This window comes from Aulonocara sp. 'chitande type north' Nkhata Bay, linkage group LG22 (genome assembly GCF_057382095.1).
Source record: "Aulonocara sp. 'chitande type north' Nkhata Bay isolate Kocher_YH1m ecotype deep benthic linkage group LG22, A_spYH_male_GT1.1, whole genome shotgun sequence".
In the NCBI taxonomy this organism is placed as follows: Eukaryota; Metazoa; Chordata; class Actinopteri; order Cichliformes; family Cichlidae; genus Aulonocara; species Aulonocara sp. 'chitande type north' Nkhata Bay.
The window spans coordinates 29813447-29833586 of NC_141364.1; the positions used below are offsets into that span (position 1 = coordinate 29813447).

Consider the following 20140-nt stretch of genomic DNA (forward strand, 5'->3'; position numbering starts at 1 on the left):
ATGACTGCAGGGGTTTGTATGTTTGCTTGGGACAAAAGGAAGAAGAAGAAATATTTAGATTGTATCATCATTGTTGATATTGGATTATGAGTGAGCAGCTTTCCCAGTTATTTAAAACTGGTACTTGCTAAAGGCAGTTGCCCTGATATTTCCCACTCACTTAACAAAGAGATGCTCCTTTTAATGTGAAGTTTTAGGCGCTACAGGGTCACACTTTTACTGTCAGCAATAAAACCACTTCTTTAGTTAATCTGCACTCTGTGGCACAGATACAAAGATTATCAGATTTTAATTTTTTATGTATTATTTAATTCTCATTTTCAGTGCTGAAAAAAGCAGGCATTGAAATTCTGCTTAGTTTTAACAGTCTACTCATAACATAAATAACAGTTATGATTCGTCATATTAAAAACTTTAACTGTAAATATTTTCATTAGTGTTTCCTGATTAATTTAATATACCAACGGAGAACAGTGTAGCATTATCTAATTAAAACATCTGAGTACTTCCATCAATGATGTTGTTTAGTTATTCTGTCCTTTGCTACATGAGCCATTCTAATGGAACAGCTGCAAACATTATGGACGATGGCAAAAAAGGACGATTTTCACTTAAAGAGTTGGGTTTTGTTTTTACTCCCTCAGGTTGGCTGATATAGCGACTGTCCCCTTGATCAGTAGTCGGACCCTCAGCCTCCATTTCCACCCGCGAAGAGGCCTCCACCACCACGTCCCTGTCATGTTCGACTATTTCCACCTGTCAGTCATTTCTGTCTCCATCCACACTTCACTGGTTGCCTTACATCAGCCCCTGCTCAGGTAAAGTCTGGAAAGCTTGCAACTGTTTCGCATCCTGCAGACCCCGAATCTTCACATTACACAAATTTGTATCTGATTTGGTATGATCTCAGGAACCCAGCTATTCTTTTCACTGCACAATCTGCTAATCCGTTATCCAAACCTTGCTTGGATTCATTTTTGTTTCTTTATAAATAAGCCATTCATTTTGTAATCTATGGCTTTGAATGCTGTTTGGAGATGTGTTCAAGAAAAAAGGTCAACCATCTGCAATGAGCAGGTTTTAATTTTTTAAGTGAAAAATTTAACTGAAATGAAACCCATACAATCAAGCAGGCGAGAACGTGAGCTTGAACTGCTGGCACATCTTATAATATGATATATAATGTATCTCTTGGCGAGCTGAATGAATAATTTTCCAAACACTCATCTGATGAATTCAGCCGTCAGTGTCATAGTCGATGTTCCAACATGCATTACATAGATTACTGCAGCACTTGACTGATTGCAGCAGAACTGCTCTTATTTCTCAGTTCATGTCTTCCTTCAGAGTCACAAACACTAAATACAACACAAACATTATTCATGCTTTGCCCCTGCTGTGTCATCCCTGCCCTCTCTCCAGCTTTGCCCGTACAGGAAAGGGCTCCTGGCTTGGGAAGGGCTCGCCAGAGAGCACGAACGACCCGTCCGCCATGTCTGTAGAGAACCTCGTGTTCGGCGCTGGCTACTGCAAACCTGTCATCTCTGAGGTGTGTTAACCTTTAGCGGTTCAGCTGCTTTCAAATAGAAAGTCACACAAAGTCAAAGCCTATTTTGTCTCACAAAGCTGAAAACAAATGTCTCCCTTTGAGCTGGTTGTTCTCTTCTTTTTGTGAGCAAGCAGCTAAATGCCAAGCGATGACGTAAACAGAAAGGTTTAGGACAGAGGCCGACAGATTTAGCCGGGATTTGCTTGGGCATGTCATCCAGAAGCAATGGGATTTTGAGCTGGGAAGGGAGTCGTCCTGATTTGGATTACAGATTCCAGACCTTGTCTGTCCTTCGGAATCAGTCATTTGTTGGCACTATGCAGAATCCTGTAGGTTTTAAGACCAGAGGCCAACGTGGTGATTATCACTGTGCAGCGCTGTGGTGTTTCATACTATTTGTTGAAGCCGCTTGCCCAGGCTTGTAGGCTTCCAGGCTTAGCATCTGGAATTGATAGGAACTCCCACTGGAAATGATGGTGCTGTCTCTCATGCTTCTGGCTTATTTATAGCGCACTTAATTCACAATGAAATAAATAATAATCTATCATAATTACTAATCATTATCATATATGGCCTATAGCAAATTTATTTTATTGCCTTTTATTCACCTAGGCGTATATTAGTAAAAAGCTGTATTCAATAGTAGCAGGTGATAAAAGACACACATGACTCATGTTCGTTATTGTGACTCAACAACTTCTTTCTTTAGTTTTGTAATTAGCCTTGATTCTGTGAGTGTGTAGCTAGCTGTCAGTCAATAGGAGAGAATGCAGCACTTTGGTTAACAAGCCCTACAGCTCACAGATAAAAGTGAGAAATCTGCAGGCGTACGGAGACACAACCAGTATGCAGCAGGCGTGTCAAACGTATGGGAAGCGGGCCCGAAAAGGCCTCATCAGAGGGTCCAGTGTGAAAAGATATCATTAAAAATCAGAGTGGTGATTCCAGCAATTTCTTTTTTCCAAAAGACTCATAAAAAGGTTTTGTGCATTTGTCGATCCACTGTGTGGGTGCATTTGAGACACAGTGCCACTTATTTACCATCATTTCTCCTGTAAATGGAAGATTCATGTATAAAGTTACATGCACTTCTTAAAACTAGAAGAAAATGTTTTATATTTCAATATGTTACAATGCAGTGAATGCTGTGAAAGCACGGGTGAATGATAGTTTTAATCTCACATAGATTCCTGTCTAGACTAGTTTGCATAGTTTACAGATAAGGAGCCACACAGTATCTCTTTGCACTATCAAGCAACTAGCCTGTCCTCGTGACTCTTTGGACTCGGAGCAAACAGTACTGAGCAGACAAAAGGAAACAAAAAGTGTCACCTTTTTCAAGTCTTCCAAGAATTGCAGAAACCAATGCAGCGGTGTACTCCCAACACAACTCGAATCTATGATAGTTTCACTGCTGCTGTTTTCAGGTATCACCGCATATCCAAAAATTATATTTTGGGGCTGTTGCTCCTTACCGAGTTTAGCTTTCTTGTGTATATTTGGTAATTACACCAACATAAGGTACAAAGAGTTTTTCCTCAGGTTTTATAACATGCATCTCTCAGGTCTCCGTGAACGTCACGGTCTGCACAGTAAATCCTAATGAGCTCCCAGGCCCCCACGCCACCTTGCCTCTCCTCCTCCCGGTTTTTACTCCCACCCCTGGCTGGGCGCTTTAATAAGCTCAGTGTTTAGCCAAGCGGGGGGGTTCCGTTTGATCACAGTAATGAGTTGTGCTTGCAAGCGCCACGTACCACATAGCTGCAGGTGAAAGCTGCGCACAACGCTGCAGACTCTTTCACCTTTATTTATTTACAGCTTTTTACCCGCGGCTACGCTTAGTTTCCAGCACTTTCCCCCTTAACATGTGTCATTTTGTCTAAATCTTGTGCTTCTGCTGTAAGATAAGACTTTTTAAAATGTGGTGTTTCTTTGTGGAATGAAACGCTACCTGCATGCTTCAGAAGTAAACGGCTCCGTAGCCATAAACAAGCAGCAAACAGAAGCAGAAATCGACATCAGGTGAACTGTGGCAGATTTTAACCATTGTTAGTGTGCAGAGAAACTGTGCTTTTAGGATAATGACTAGTTTATGGGGGGAAAAAGCTATTTTTCGGTGCATCTCGCTTACAGACTGTTCCCCAGCGGGCCTCTATAAAGCTAAAGAGAATTATGGAAGTAAACATACAGGTGTTCCTTCCTGGTTCGGGTATACTCCACTGGAGCAATTACAGAGTGTGCACAGGTATGATGATAGGGCCGGCAACTTTACTAGCTCGAGGGAAATTACAGTATGTCCTGATACTCAGGCATCACATGCCTTTTGGAGCTCTATGCTCCACAGAGGCAGCCAAAAATCTCGGCACTGGGTGGGAAGAACTCTGATGAGTGTTTGGGGTCAGGGACCATGGATGGTTGTAGGCATACTGTGATGACTCACGTCTAAAGTGATACAGTCTTTTTGGACCACTGTCTCTTCTAGAAGACTTCAAGGCTTTGGTGATTTGTAGTTGGTTGCACAGTGCCAGCAAATGCTATTAACGGCTTTGGTGAAGCACAGCTAGAGCCCGTCTTTCATTGTTAGAGAGCCATCTGCTGGAACAAAGGCCCATATTACAGCCCAGATTTTACTGGCCGATCAGAAAGCAGAGGTTTGTACTTGAGCTACCAGATCTTGTTGTTTTTATTATTTCTCTTTTTATGTGCTGGTTCCTCGTCAAGCAGCTTTTCACCTACATTTTAGCATACACTTATTTAGCAGACACTGATAGGGGTTAGTTGTTTTTGTTATACTTGATGACTCGCACCCTTTACATTCTGAGTTTCAGTTTCCTTCTTTTGGATGAAGTGCAAAATAACATGGTATAAAAATAACTTTTCTACACCAGCTACCAAACTGATGGTGGTGCTTTCCTGACGCAGATGCAATTTTTTGGGCACTATTTGGGGGATGATTCATCTACTCAAAACCATACCTACCTACAGGCACAAACAAAGGACCTGTGTTTGGACGTTTGATTCTAGTTCAGTGGATATAATGTGAAGCATAGTTAAATACTATTTCATACAGATTGTTGCACCGATTTTAAAAAGACTATTCTCCAAACAGTGCTTTGCTTCTTGGGCCAAGTTCCCACACCTGGGACCTCTGAAGGCCCTAAAGGGCTGCCATACATCCACGTGTGCCACATAAATGTCTTGATCTGCTTTTGCAGCTCACAGCTAGCTGTTTTTAAGAGGCATTTGTTTTATTGTATCAGATCTTCCAAGGAGTTATTGTGACTGCAAAAGTAAGCTTCTATTACTAAGAGGTCAGAGCAACAAACCTTCAAACCAGGCTATAGTAGAGCCTGTTAAGTTCAAGTATGTGTACATGTTTGTCATTAAAAGAGGACATTGTACTTGACAGGTGGCTTGTGACCTACATAGTAGCTGACATTTCCTCTGTCCTTCTCCTCAGGGAAGTTTTTATGTGCCCAGTGAAAACTGCCTGCAGAGAGCTCATACGTGGCACCGGCGACTCTGTCGCCTCCTGTTGGTGGCACACAGAGGCCTGCACACGTACTACACAGCACTCATGAAGGAGATCCCACAGCTGCAGCAGATTCCTCTGGAATCAGGTGGCACATATATAGAAAGCCTTGGACCTGTTTCTTCATTAAAAGTCTAGTGAGATCTGAAAATAACATATTGGAACATTTTAATAATGCAGGAACTGTTTTTTTTTACGACAATGTAAATCATTAAAAAAATATGATTAAAACTGTAGAAAAAGTATTATTTTAATGACCTTGTCAGAAAGTAATTTAAAATCAGCCCAATAGAAATAGAGGACTAACATTAAACAGTTTACCTGTACTGAAAACTAAACTATAAGTACTGCTATTATTTGATGTACTTAGAGTACTTGTTGTGTATTCTGTAAACCTTTTTCCGACTCTGGTACAGTGACAGTATATTTCCGCTAAAACCTTAACTTCGTATATATGTAGTGGAGTACAAGCATGCTGATTGTAACCTCCAGTTTCCTGAACACAGTTTGATCACATGGTCTTAAGCAGTGAATGTAAAAGTTTCCGTATTTGCCCTTTTAGACGGGGCTTCGCGCAGCCTCTTAGCCGCTCAGTAAAACAAGCCATTTCTGTTCCCTTCACTTCAGCTTGTCTATATCTAAAACTGTGCACATATGCTTAACTTGTTTTATAAGATTTTCAAACTATATGTGTGTATGACCCCCTGTCACAGGATAACGAAAGTTAAAACTCCCCAAATATCTTTATTCCCACAGATGTGTCGCCTGTAGAAGAAACGCTAAATCAGCTGACAATAGAGCTACAGGTAAGTTCATGTCTTTGTATGATAGTAACAAACATATCTTATCTTATTGTATCTTTATAAATATTTTATTACACAAAAAGTAGGAAAAATGCAGGTTAATCTATAAGTAAAAATAATTAAACTTAACAATCAATCAAACCATTACTTGTATGTGAATTACTGACATAACGCTATTTTATTTTTAACCTCATCAACGCAGAGCACACACTGACAATAACAAAAATACTTTATTATAGAGCTCTATGTAAGAAAACATTACTTTTTTAGAGTCTAACCAACAAAGCAGCCTCTGTCACTTTTCACTTTGATATGTCACTAGTCCATAGTACCTGCTGTTTCCTGTTTGTTTCTATTCTAATACAAAAAAGCACCAGCACGCTAAGAATAGATTCACATTAAAAAAGTTATTTCTTTATATTGTTATGTGCTTCTAAGGAATCAAACGTCTTAATTTTTAAAGTGATCTGGAGCAAAAGTTTTCTAGACATTCTAACTCAACATTTTTAGTCCACTCCTTCTCACTGACCATTTATTAAGTCACTCAACACTGACCTATGAACTGTCAAGCAATCAAGTACAGGATGAGCCAGTGTTCTCACCGCACATAACAGAAACTTAGCAAAGAAAGACTTTTAAATACTATCTATAGGCACTTTGTTACGAGCAGCCTGTTTAAAAAAATCACGATTTGCTTCCATGTGTTTAGATGAATCTGCAAAAAATGCCAAAGACAACTTATAAAATAGTATTTTTACGCCAGTGAGGTGATTCCCAGAGAGCTATTAGTCAAAAACTTGGTGTATCTCATCATGGTGTGCAATGTGCTCTTAAAAAATTGGAGGTAACTGAGCAAGTGTCGGACAAAATAAGATATAGCAGACCTAATGATATATATCACAGATGAACAGTATCTGATTTAGGAAAAAATCCGAAGACTCATCAGAAAAGGACTCTGTGGAAGGGTGGTGATAGTATAAGTAGTGGTTATAAGTTTGGGGTTCAAATCATTGAGTGGGTCATCAGAGATATACAGATACAACTGGAGTTCTGATTGGCAACAGCTTTTTTTTAGCTTGACAATGACCCCAAACACACTGCAGTAAAAACATAGACACAGTGGAACATTATCAGTCATAGACAGGCCTCTCCAGAGTCTGGACCTCAACATTGCTGAAACAGTGTAACAGTTTGCTGTGGCTATAGCTCAGGAGGTAGCGCAGGTCAGCTGCTGATTGGAAGGTTGGTGGTTCGACCCCCGGCTCGCCCAGTCGGCATGACAAATATCCTCGTGTTGTACTAACCGACTTGCTCTCCAATGCATCCACAGAGTATGAATGATAGTTAGAAAGCTCTCATAGTGCTTGTGTGAATGGGTGTGTATGGGGTGAATGTGGCGTGTTGTATAGAGTGCTTTGAGTACTCCGGGAGAGTAGAAAAGCACTATATAAGAACCAGTCTATTTAACAGTGTGCAGTGTTCATCTTGACCAAAAAGCATAAAGCAGCCAACATCCAAAGAAGAGTGAATCCTGGAGAACTATTCCTGAAGGCTCCTTAAAGAAATGACATGAAAGCTTGACTAAGAGAGTTCAGGCTCTCGTGATCTTTATGTTTATGTGCGGGAATCTATTCTTAGTACTTATTTCATTTTACTTCCTTTAGTTTAGCTGAAAAAAAAGAAGTGTTTTAGTTCCCTCATTTTTTTGTCCCGTCATTGTTGTTGTCCTGATGGCGTTCACCTGTTATTATTATTCTCCATGCTGTGTGCAATTAGTTGGTTTTCTACTTCAGTCTTTGTCAGCTTGTTGTGTGATCTCCGTCTCACTCCTTTCCCTCTCTGTTTGTTACTACTAAAGTGCTTTTACCCTGGTTGTTTTTCTGCATTTGGTTTTAATTTCTGTGTTTTTCTGGCATCTCAGTGTGCATTGATATGTGCCTTAATCAGAATATGTTGGGGCATTTAATAAAATCTGTTTATGAGGCCGGAGCTTTTCAGTATAATGAAGCTATTAGATGATACCAGTAAAAATGGTCGTGATTAGTGTTTAGGTGAGCAGCTGCCAACCAGTCAATCTAGGATCTGACAATTCTTCGCTGTGTAGGCAAACTGCCACTCCATACTTGGACATAAATTTCCTATTAATAATCCGCCCACAGTCATTTTCATATCAGACAGATTGTAGACACTGTTTTCTTTGTAGGTATAAATATGTGAGCAGGACAATCACCCAGCCTTGGATTTGTGCATGCTTTATTCTGGGAGTTCTTTGAAATGCAACACTTTCAGCTAAATATTACAGGACTGCGTTTTTCTTTTCAGCTGCAAGAAGGCCACGAGAAGGTGGCGGAGCAGATCAGCAGGGACGTAAGCCAGCTCTGCTTCCAGCTGGCTGCTCTGTGGAGCTGCTTCCTGGAGGCCGCTGTGTTCAACCCCCACATCCTGTCCTATCTGGCCCAGGAGCACCACACGCTCAGGGTGAGAGTTCAGCTCCATCAAAGGCAGGCTTATACAATGTTCAAATGTCATCATTTGCCTCTCTGAGGTGCTGAGCCTTTATTAGGCCCTGGTGCCGATATGTTTAAATATAGTGATTGTGATCCACCCACGCTAAAATGCAAGAATACCACAGAACAATAAAACATGTTTCATAAGCATTGACATTTTGTCTCTGAAAGCAGCTCCTTAAAGGCATGTTGTCACCAGTTTTCAGAAAGTAACATGATACTGAACAGTCTGTCTAAGAAGAATCAAACTAACTTTCACATCGATGAGGAAAAACATGTCAAAGTTAAGCCCAATCAAGCATCAATAACTGTTATGCACTAAAAAAGTTCGGATGATTACCTATAGAAAGTACTGTTAAATTTGTCCATCATGAAGATAGTTTGGATACAGCGCTTTCACAGGACTCAATGCGCACTCGTGAAAAATGAAGTACAGCCTTATTGCTTCCAATTTGGAGGTTAAGTAGGAGCCAAGTGCTACTGATTAAGTGATCGTCCCAAAAAGGACTGACCTCTGTAAAAGCAGGGTGACACAGTCCTCCCAGGGGTGGACATCCCAGCAAATTCATCCCAAGATTACCTCAAGCAAAGCTCAGAGATATTACAAAAATTACTTTTTAGGAAGAGCTGCCAGGAGAAAGTATCGTCTCCCTAAAAAGAACATGGCAGCGACTTTGGTTGCATCTTAGCAAACCTCAAGACTTGAAAAATCCATCAATCAGATCAGACCTTCTACCTACTGTTTATCATCTTCTTCTTCTACTACTACCAATACTGGCTGCTCTCTGTTCACTGATCATCACCCACATCCTTAACCTTCAACACCTTCTTCCCAGATATCTGGCAACTCTTCCCTACCACCCAGGACCAGTTTTTGTGCTTTGCTCCTTCTTCAACTTCCAATATTTAATCCCTGTTCCTGCCTTCACTTGCTTGCTTCCTTTTCTTGACTTCCAAAGTCAACCTGCACCCTACCAACACGGTGTTGTAAAGATGAGTGGGCCAAAAATCCCCCCACAGTGATGTTAGAATCTAATAAAGTCATAGAGAAAGTGATTACTTCACATTCCCGCTTGTAAAGATGGTTCTATAAGCTCCTGAATGAGGTGTACTTAGTTTTTCACAGGAGTGCATAAAGTTCTGTAAAAAGAATATACATGTTACTGTCTCCTTAAAGTTTGGTATTGGAAATACATCTGATCCCATGACATCAATGTCTGTTTAAATACATGAAGATAATAAGATACCAGAGGCAGCCAAGTCAGTCTTTAAAAGGGGAGCTTTGTTCTCAATTCCAGCTCTGCATATTTATTCTTGGATTCTTCTAGAGTAACTGCACATGATTTAAATTTATTATTATACATCCATACTGACCCTCAGTTCATCCTCTGTCTAAATAAGCCTTATAAGCTCTCCCTCCCCTGCCCTTAAGCCTAGTTGACTTTCTCAAACAGAAGATTTGATCGCAGGTGAGTAAGGAGCATGAAAAGTCTGTGCTTAGCTTACTGACAGGGCTGGACTGGGACAAAAAAATCTGCCCGGGCATTTTGACTAGAGACAAGGTATTATAGGAAAAGCCATAAGGCCTTTGAATGGAAATAAACGCTGTTGTGACAGTGATATGCACTGTCTTGTTGGTATATGTATGATTTCTATACATGTTACATCAGGTCAAAACTTTGGTTGTAAGATTCAGATAATTATTCATTAAAAGCAAAACATTTTAAATGTTAATGCCCTACCTGGCCACCTGCCAAAACTTTGCTAGACCCGCCGCTGCACAGTTACCAGCTGTCAGCTACATAAAAAAGGATCCTGGTGTTATTTGTCTCTCAGAAACAGTTCATAACTTCCCTTCAACTCATTCATGTCACCTAAAAGCTGTTTCTGAGGGGTGCAACGATACACAAAATTCACAGTTCGTTCGATACTTTGGTGTAACTGTTCGATATTATTTTATATTTTTTCAATACAAAAAAATGTTCATGCCTTTTTTAATTTGTCATTTATTAAAATTATAAACACATATTTTAACTCAAAAGTACAGTTGAGGCAATTGCCATGTTGTAACGAGCTTAACTTCTGTCTTGCTAGCTTGCACTGCGCTCAGTGGATCTGCACTCGACAGTGCAGCCTAGGCGGAGTAAAATGGTAAAATGGTAAATGGCCTGTATTTGTTTAGCACTTTACGAGTCCCTAAGGACCCCAAAGCGCTTTACACATCCAGTCATCCACCCATTCACACACTGGTGATGGCAGCTACATTGTAGCCACAGCCACCCTGGGGCACACTGGCGCCACCGGGCCCTCTGACCACCACCAGTAGGCAGCGGGTGAAGTGTCTTGCCCAAGGACACAACGAGCGAGACTGTCCAAGCCGGGGCTCGAACCGGCAACCTTCTGATTACAAGGCGAACTCCCAACTCTTGAGCCACGATCGCAGTCGAACACGGTTCCACTGAGCGCTCAACACAGACAGCATCGTTAGAAGAAAAGTTGATAAAATAAATTAAAAGATTTTGTATTGTGCGATACATATGCGTACCGAACCGAAAGCAGTGTATCGAACGGTTCAATACCGATACGAGTATCGTTGCACCCCTACTGTTTCTCCAATCACCTGTTCAGCTCTGATGATTCAGTAAGGACATCTCCTGGTTTCATTTTCATGTTTCCCTCTCACCACATATCCAAACCGATGTCATGACCAGCAGGTTTACAGCTGTGGCTCCAGCAAACATCAGCTGATACTAGAAATTAATATTAAAAAATTCTAACCACAGTTGATCAAGCGTAAACGTGCTGCTGTTGTTTAGCGCGACATCCGCTGGTTTCCTCTTTCTGGCACAAAGTGTGCGATAAACAAACAAAAGAGACGGGACTTGAGACAGAAAAGCCGATCAGCTGATCATTGATCAGTTTCATGATTGAAATAATAACAGGAGAGAGAGGGGAGAGAATGAGCAAACAAGAGGCAGCTGTGCAGCAAAGACACAGAATAAATCCACCTTTGTGTCTTTTCCATTCTAGCTGAAGTTCGGGACAAACTGTGTTCCTTCTCAGCTCAATACGAAACACGTAATATTTTCCCTGAATATGAGACGATTCCGTTTTTTACGGGACGGTTGGCAACTCTACTAACTAACCTTATGAATAAAATAAAGTTCACTATCAGTAACATCATAGCACCCACCCAGCTGTATAGAAACTCCATTATGCTAGCTAGTACGCAGTATTATTATTGTAGCTGACTGTAAAAAGTCAGCACAACGAAAATAAAACTCCACCTAAACTCTGTTTATATCTGACCCAGATAGACTGCAGGTCACAACTTCTTACCTGAATTTTAGTTCACCTGACACTCAGACCGGCGGCCGCCTCGGGTCTCTGCTCCTCCTGCCTCCCCTTTCCCTCATCCACCTGCTGGCCTCTGTGGAAGCTTCGCCATAGAAGCCACCACCAAACAACTGAGTTATTTTTACACATCTGCCAGCATCTGGCCAATCCACCACCTTTCGTTGTTTATACCGTTAAAAAAAACAACAACAAAAAAACATCAGCCCATGAAAACGAAAAATCACCATCGGGCATACCGGGCAAATACCCAGTATGCCCGATGGCCAGTCCAGCTATGCTTACTGAATATGTGTAAGATCAGAGACAAAGGTTTAAATGATGTAATTTCATATCATGAACCCCTGATCAGTCATGTCCCATTAAATCAAGTTGTCCTTTTTTCCATGTACATAATTTATTCTGTTGTTAAATATTGAATACACTAATTTCCAATCTTGTGTAAAATGCATCAAACCTGTTGCCATTAACACAGCAGGCTTGCTGCTCCCTCTCTGAGTCCACATTTAGACTATGTTTAGTCTCATTGCTGATGCACTTGACTATTTGTGAGCTTTGAGTGTTTCAAAAGGAATCATTCAAATTATAAATGCCATTCTGGACCTCTATATCCTAAAGCTTGCTGAGCAATCTAATATGATTTCCCCTGCAGTTTCTATTAAATCACTGGGCTGTTTAATATGAAAATGTGCTACACAGTGGAGTAGCTCTCAAGCTTTTTTGTCTGTTTTTTGTGCTCATCAAATACTTGGTAAATTTTTCTTGCTTATTGAACCAAGAAATCGAACCCAACCATATGTTTGCCAGTGATCTGAGACTGAGACTGAGGCTCTTATCAAAATTAATTTGTTTGTATGTCTTTGGAAACACAAGGTCAGGAGGTTCTCTGAGGCGTACTTTTTCACCGAGCACCACAAAGAGATATCTCTGACATTTCAAGAGGAATTGTAAGTACCACCCCTGTCAGAAAGCTCATTCTGTGAGTGCAAAGAAGTATAATATTTAATATTGAATTGTCCTGATTTAGAATCAATAGACACAGCCAGATAGCTGCAGAAGTACGGAGCTCAGACTACTTGACCAAAATGCCTCCTTTACCTGTTGAGTGCCTGGACATCGATGGAGACTGGAACAGCCTGCCTATCATCTTTGAGGACAGATACGTGGAGTCTCCTCAAACACGTACTACAAAATATATATCTTCTGCTACCTGCTATTAACATATCATTACGTATTGTCTCAGGACCAAACTCTTGTTCTACAAACTGAATTTCTTTGTCTTTCCAGAGTACACATCACATGTGCCAATGCCTGCAACTGCTGATGAACAAACCAACTTAGATCTTGCCAAGAGGATTCTCGAAAGCAGCCAAGAAGCCGTATCACCAGCAGTACCCAATGACTCTCTGGGTAGTGAATGCACGGACCTGCCCTTGTATGTCTCGCTCACAGCAGACCAGAATAAGAGCGACACCAGATGTACCCAGAACATCATTCCTACTGAGGGCAGAACTGAACTTTCCGCAGCAGTGAAGGAAAACTTGACGGAAGCAGCAGAAAATCACAACCAAAATAAGGAGAGCTATAGTTCAGGAGAGATCTACGTTGCAAATAAGTCATGTGATCCTTGTAGAGGAGAGGCAATTTTGGCTCCCTCCTCAAGCTTTAGTCCCCTCACAGATTCTGCAGACAACAGTGACAAGTCTTCTCATCCTGTAACAGAAGTAATTGCCCAACTTTGGGATGCCACAAACCACAGCAAAGCAATAGAGAATGAAAACACTGAAGAGCAGCCTGACATTGCCATGCCTTTAAATCACTCAGTGGATGATGAAAGTGAGGATGTCCCTCCTATCAGTGTACCCGCTGGCTGTCCAGTAATACCACTCTTTCCGGGTGAGCTCAGAAAAGAGACGACTCATCGCGGAGGTTTGGTCGGCACCAAGGTCATGAAGCGCTCGTCCTCTGTTATTTCAGACTCTGGTATCGAGAGTGAGCCCAGCTCTGTAGCGTGGCCGGTGGAGGCCGCACTGCGAGGACGACCCCCTCTGGACTTTTCCAGCGAACGGGAGATCCCACAGCAAATAGTGTTAAATCATCCGGTGCACCGCAGCTATCTGGAAGGGCTGCAGATGGAGAGCAACGGCAGCCTTCCAAGTGGAGGTATACAGGCTTCACTTACATCAATTAGCTCTCTGCCCTATGAGGAGGATCAGCATCAGAGGCAGCTAAGCAAGCTGACCAAGTCTGTTTCTGCGCCGCAGATAAGTAGCCCAGAAGATGTAGAGGATGGCCATATGCTGCTCAACCAGGAAACAGATTGCAAGAGCTTAGTACAACATGAAGATTCATGTAGGACAAACTGTTCTTTGTACAGCAACCTGGATTCTGGACAGTCAGAATTATCACCATTAGACATGAGTTCATCATCAAATCCTGGCCATATTGTCAAGGAGAATGGGACCTCTGAAAAGTCAAACTCTCCACAGTACCTGTCAGAGACATACAGGATAAAGTCAGCGTCAAGCAGTGTTTCTGAAGTATTACTTTTACAAGAGTCTGCAGAAAGCCCTCATGTCAAGGAAAGTGCTGTTATTGGCAGCCAGAGGGAGAATACGAACAATCAAACACACATCAGTGGAGTAACCTCAGTGAAGAATGTCTTTGTCGTTGAATCGGAAACAGTGCCCTGCAGCTGTGGAAACAAACCATGTGTGCATGAAAGTGCAACAGATCAGGAGAGGATTAACACGGGAGATGAGTGCCAAAGTTTCCATCAGACCCAACTATTCGGGCCTGAGAAACATGAATGCCTAGATCCCTCACAGATACTTATAAAACCTTCATGCTTCAGTGATCTGCCCAACAGTAACAGCACCACTCAGAGGCCAAGTGACCCCTTGGGTGTGACAAACAGAGAGATAGTGTCACCTGCTGATGTAAATGGAGTATCGAGCTGTGAGAAAGCACCTTTGGACTGCCAATCGAAGGCCACCAAGATCCCTAACTCAGGACTAGCCTTTGTGAACAAGAAGATGGTGGAGGTGGTGAACATGTCAGTCTCCTGTGCCCCAACCTGCCTCCCATTTTCATCCGTCCTGAGAGACTCTCCATCTATCAGTGGAATGTCCACTCGTCAGACTACCTCACCTATCACCCATCAGCCTCTGGGCTCCTTCGGTATCATCTCCTCATCTTCACTCAGTCCCCTGAACATGGATGAAGAGACAAATGAACGAATGCTGAAGTGAGTTTTTCTTTTTCCTAACAGGCATTCTACCTCTTTGTATCCCGCTAAGTTTATTAGTACACTTACTACTTACTTTTGTGTTGCTGCTCAATACAAAAAAGATATTTTAAAGTGCAAATCACATCCAATTTACACAGAGTTTTAAGATCTATAAGCATATACAACTTTCTTGTGGTATTTACCAAGCAGTAACCTTTAGAAATGAAAAATTAAATGCATTAGCTAAGCCGGCAGGCCTAGCAATGCTTGCTAGCTTAGCTAATATATAATGTCTCATTGAAATGTGCTCAATTCTCTTTGCACTGCAAAGTAAAATAACTTTTCCCAAAGCAAACAAATAATATATGGGAATATATATGGGAATATGGGAAAAAGCAGAAATACACAAAGAATGATACACATACAATGCCAGTGCTAACAAAGAGACAAGACTTATGCTGCACTTTGGTTTGCAGAACAAGCAAGAGAATCAACAACCGCCTACTTAAAGAAGCACAAGTATATTTTCAATCTGAAGATCTTAAAACTCTGAGGTCTGAGTTGACAACACTGGCAACACCAACGCTAATCCCAACCTAACCATAATCAGTGGGAATTTGTCATATATGTTTTTTTTATGTGTTCCCTCAAGTTCTGGCAATGAGGGAATCAAGAAAAAAAAATGGACACACTGAAAACTATTCATATTTATTCAAATAAAGGCATCTTTTACCTTTTTCTAAAAACTGTTTTAGGGTAGGACGAGGGTTAGGATTATGGTTACCACCTATGATGACTTTGGCCTAGGGTTAACTGGATGCTTCAAATAAACCTTAAACTTAGTTACCATTAAAATGTGGCATTAAACTGTTGACTTCGGTCAACACTGACCTACTGAGTAGCTGCAAATTTAAACATGTATTAACATAGCTTTGCAAATGTTCTCAGTCCTATGACATCAGTTCTGTTATGCACTTTTAAAGTTCAAGGACCGATGTGATCAATTTCACAAGTTTTGAAGCGCAGTATTTAGCTTAAATGTCTGTATAACTATCTATTAAATATGTACAGTGTGTCTTGTACAACAAAGCTTGAAGACTTTCTTGATTAACACCCACCAAACACGGAAGATGGAAAAGAAAGTTGAGAATATAATGTTTTTGTTCTTTCTAAAGCTCTAGCCAATTAGTGTAAAAGTAAAGTAACCATCCTAGCAGATGTGCATCAAAATCTGTAGACATTTTTTCTGATAAATACTTGCTTGTGTCCAAAACATTGGGCTAGGGTTTGAGACTTGAGGTCATCACTAATGAGAATTTAGATCTCAGGGGGTTATGGTGGGCTGGATTTATGTTCAGGGTTCCTTTCTCAATTGGGTGTCAATAAAAAAATTTTCTAAAATTTAGCTCAATTTCTGAAGGAAAATGTTGTGTTATTTGAGTGTTATCATCATCCACACCAGCTGCAGGAAACAAGGCAGTGATTCTTGAGATAAGGGACAAAACATGTCTGGCAGATAAAACCCCAATTTTGTGGTTAAAAATATGCATACAAGTGTTAACCCAACTGCCTAAAAGACAAACCAAGGCAATGTTTATACAACAAAACTATGATTTTGCATTTTTTTTATAAATATATATTTATTTTAAATGGTACAGTACATTACCAGTACCTTAAAAATCCATTGTCCAGAAGCAGGTGTGATAATATTAAAATACAGAATTTTTTTTTTAAAGTAATGTAAAATTAAACATCATGGCTCTCGTCACTAAGTATTTAAGTCAATACCTTATATAATATCAAAATATGCAATTGAAACTTTATTTTTAAATATTTTTTAAGTGATTAAAATCGTGTCCAGAGTTTTTGTCAACACCATCAGATTTTTTTAAAAGTACAAAAAATCAGGAATTATTGTGGGTGGCTTACACTCTGAGGACCCCTTTACCACTTCCTGTTTGATACACATGCCATGAGGTCACTGCTGTGATAATTTGTTTGTTTTTATTTCATTTATTGCACACCTTTCTGATAAAACTCTGTGTCACAACCATAGTGCGTCAACACCAAAGTCGATGTAATTAATTATTTTTTTTGTAAAAACAGCCTCATTTAGGTAGATTGTAGAGGCCATCAGCAAATGATGAAAAACAAGATGGCTTCTGTCAGATAAACATGTGTTATGAGAGAAAGTCGGGTATTTTGTCAACACCATCAGATGTCAACACCATCAGGACTTTTGTCTGACCCTTTTTCTAATGGTGTTGACAAATGTCACAAAAGTGTTCTATTCACCATTTATATTAAGTTATTTTTTACTAATATTTCAGTCATATTACTTCTTGTGTGTTTTACTGATATTTCTGCTTCACAGATGTGTCAAATATTATCAAATTTGCCTTATCTTGAATCTCATTGTTTATGTATACATTATTAATCCTGTAGAGGAATGCAGAGGAAAATGCTTAGTCCTCTGCATTTAACCCATTCACTCAGTGATGCAGTGGGCAGCTACCAATCCAGGATAGCCTCTGTTCATTGGATTTGAACGCCCAACCTTTCAATCATGTGGCATCTACTGAGCTAGCTGTGCCCCGAGAGTTGGTCTTTAAGTGATGATGCTTCCTGCTTCCGGGCCCACACTACTCTTATAGCCTGTTGTGCTGTTAAAAATTTTAATGCTTTTTATCTTGTTCTATTACATCTGAACAAGCCCCTAAAAACAGCCAGTGATCACTGCCAGCCTAACCATCGGGAATCCTCACGTTAACCTTTATCAAGTGGTAAAAAGTTAGCATTCATCCTCCAGCTTCACTGTGTTTATGTTATGCTAACACAGCTGTGTCGCTAGCGATCACGTAGCACATCACTATATACTAGCTAGCCCAACTTCAGTAACCTGACAATAGTCACTGCTGTTTAGTTTTCTGTCTCCCTTTATGTTGGAAGTGGTAGCAGAGCTGGTGTATCATGTTCAGGTGGAAACAAGCAATCTAACTTCTAACTCTGTTAAATTTTATATATTCTGTTTTCATGGATGCCTGGATGTTACACCTGGTAGAGCCACACACTGATCATTTTATTAAAGATGAAAGAATTTAGACAGTTTGTAACTCTCAGTGATGCCGCAGAGTTCCAAAGTCAAAGGAACTTAATGGCCGGATAGCATTTCTATTGCTTAATGCATAATTGTGTTGTGAATATTCATCCTTAATCTGTGAAAAAGCATAAGGTTCAGAAAAATTATAGTAATTACAAAATGGTACATTTCAGGCTAGAATAGCAAAGGTGAACCTGTCAGTAGAGGAACGAAAGAGAAGGAACAGGGATGATCAAAAAAGAAAGAGAGAAAAAATTAACAGCCAGCCTGAGTTGAAGAAAGAGTTTCTCATAAAGGAAAGGGAAAGATGGAGAAATAGAGTGAAAGAGGGAAAAATAAAGAACACCAGTAATCTGAAAGGAAGAGAAAAAAGTCAGAAGAGAAGGTTTTGGAAACAAGCACAGAGACAAAAGGAGAGAAAGTCCAGCAGGGTCTAAACACACAACCACAGAGAACTTTAGGAATCAAGGAGTAGTAGGCAGCTACTTGCTGGTGAACTATTAAGATGTAGAACTTGACATGTGCAAAAGCAGAATTGTTATGATGTGTCTTGTGATATTACAAAGGTTGTTAAGGTTTAATTGTCATTTTGAAAGAAATAATATCTTGTTTTCTACTAGAGTGTCACCACCGTCAGCACCTTGTCAACTCCATAATATGGAGTTTTTGTTTATTTTTCTCTTTTGGAGAACCATATATTTTCCTCCCTCATGATCTTCCAATAAAAATACATAATTTTCTCAATAAATGTGTAATTTGCATGCTGCTTAATATGACTGTTTCTTATACAGATTAAATACAAGCTTCTGAAAATATGTATGACTGTAACTCTAACAATAAAAAGCCAAAACAATCTTACTTTTAAATGTGGTATAATTACTTTGAAAACCTATGTGCATAAACAATAGAATAGAGAAGCTGCTAATAAGATAAGATAAGATAAGATAAGATAAGATGACCTTTATTGGTCCCACAGGTGGGAAATTTGTTTTGTTACAGCAAAAGTGCAAAGTTATGTAGCAGAAATTAGAAAACACTGGAATGCAATAAAATAAAATAAAATACTATATACAATAGAATAAAATAGAATAGAATAAAATAATATATACAACAGAATAAAATAGAATACAAATGCTATTTACAACTGAGTAAGAAAAGTAATTGTCAAAATAGCTGCAACAACTTCATTTAAAATATATATTTTTGCATTTCTTTGTGTCTGACGGTGTTGACAAAAACCTTGCACTTCTCCAGCAAAAACATAAATTATTAAAAACTGTTACACCTGGGAGATTGTACCAAAACATGGTGAGACAGACAAAACTTTGTGTAACAATTATATGTAAATGTGTTTTTGAAAAATCAAAAAATATATTTTAGAAAATTAAAACCTGTTTTGTCCCTAATCTCAGGAATCACTGAAGGCCAAAACATGAGGGGTTTACATGGGTTTTGGGAGATGACTCCTGACATCTGGTGCAGTAGCTGGCAGTTACTCATGCTTGGAAAGTCTAGCATAACAAAATGAAACGAGGGCAAATATGAAGCAAGGAAGCCAAAACGAGGTGAAATGCCTCCTGAATGTATTAAGTCACATCAAAGAGTACACAGACAAATCCATCACGATAAGCTGGAAGTACACTAACTTGAATCGGATTGGCTTTGACTTCTGCATGACTGTAATCTGAAACCTGGCAGAATGACAGAGTAATAAAACTTTTGAGCAGCTTACTGGTTAGTCTGAGACTTCTGTTAAGCAACACGGGCTTGCTCAAGAAGTGGGCAGCATGAGCAATGTAAATTCTGAAAATTGAATGTAGGTTGTATATTATATTTGGGCCACACGGCAAAAGCTGTAGGAGTAATTCACTCTTTGGAAAATGAAACATTCATCAACTTGTCTCTAAGGCAGCGGTAGACAATTAGGTTTTCCCAACGGGCTGCAAGTGAGATACTGGGACTGTTGTGGAGGACTGTCCCAGTAGGCTGGACTCAGTTCTGCTTAATATCAATTTTATCTTTTTATAAGACTACTGGCGCGACCCTCCACATCTCATGTGGCCCCT

General features: G+C 40.0%; 1 protein-coding gene across 2 annotated transcripts in view; it reads left to right on the forward strand.

Moving 5' to 3' along the window:
• Positions 1-20140, forward strand: part of fam135b (family with sequence similarity 135 member B) — a 54860-nt gene that overhangs the window by 23887 nt on the left and 10833 nt on the right. For both annotated transcript variants that reach the window (XM_086279286.1, XM_086279287.1), the window contains 8 exons: positions 645-818; positions 1423-1549; positions 5010-5169; positions 5838-5887; positions 8207-8362; positions 12619-12692; positions 12773-12927; positions 13033-14992. In XM_086279286.1, the coding sequence (XP_086135412.1) occupies positions 645-818; positions 1423-1549; positions 5010-5169; positions 5838-5887; positions 8207-8362; positions 12619-12692; positions 12773-12927; positions 13033-14992 (2856 nt within the window). The remainder of the gene's footprint in view (positions 1-644; positions 819-1422; positions 1550-5009; positions 5170-5837; positions 5888-8206; positions 8363-12618; positions 12693-12772; positions 12928-13032; positions 14993-20140) is intronic.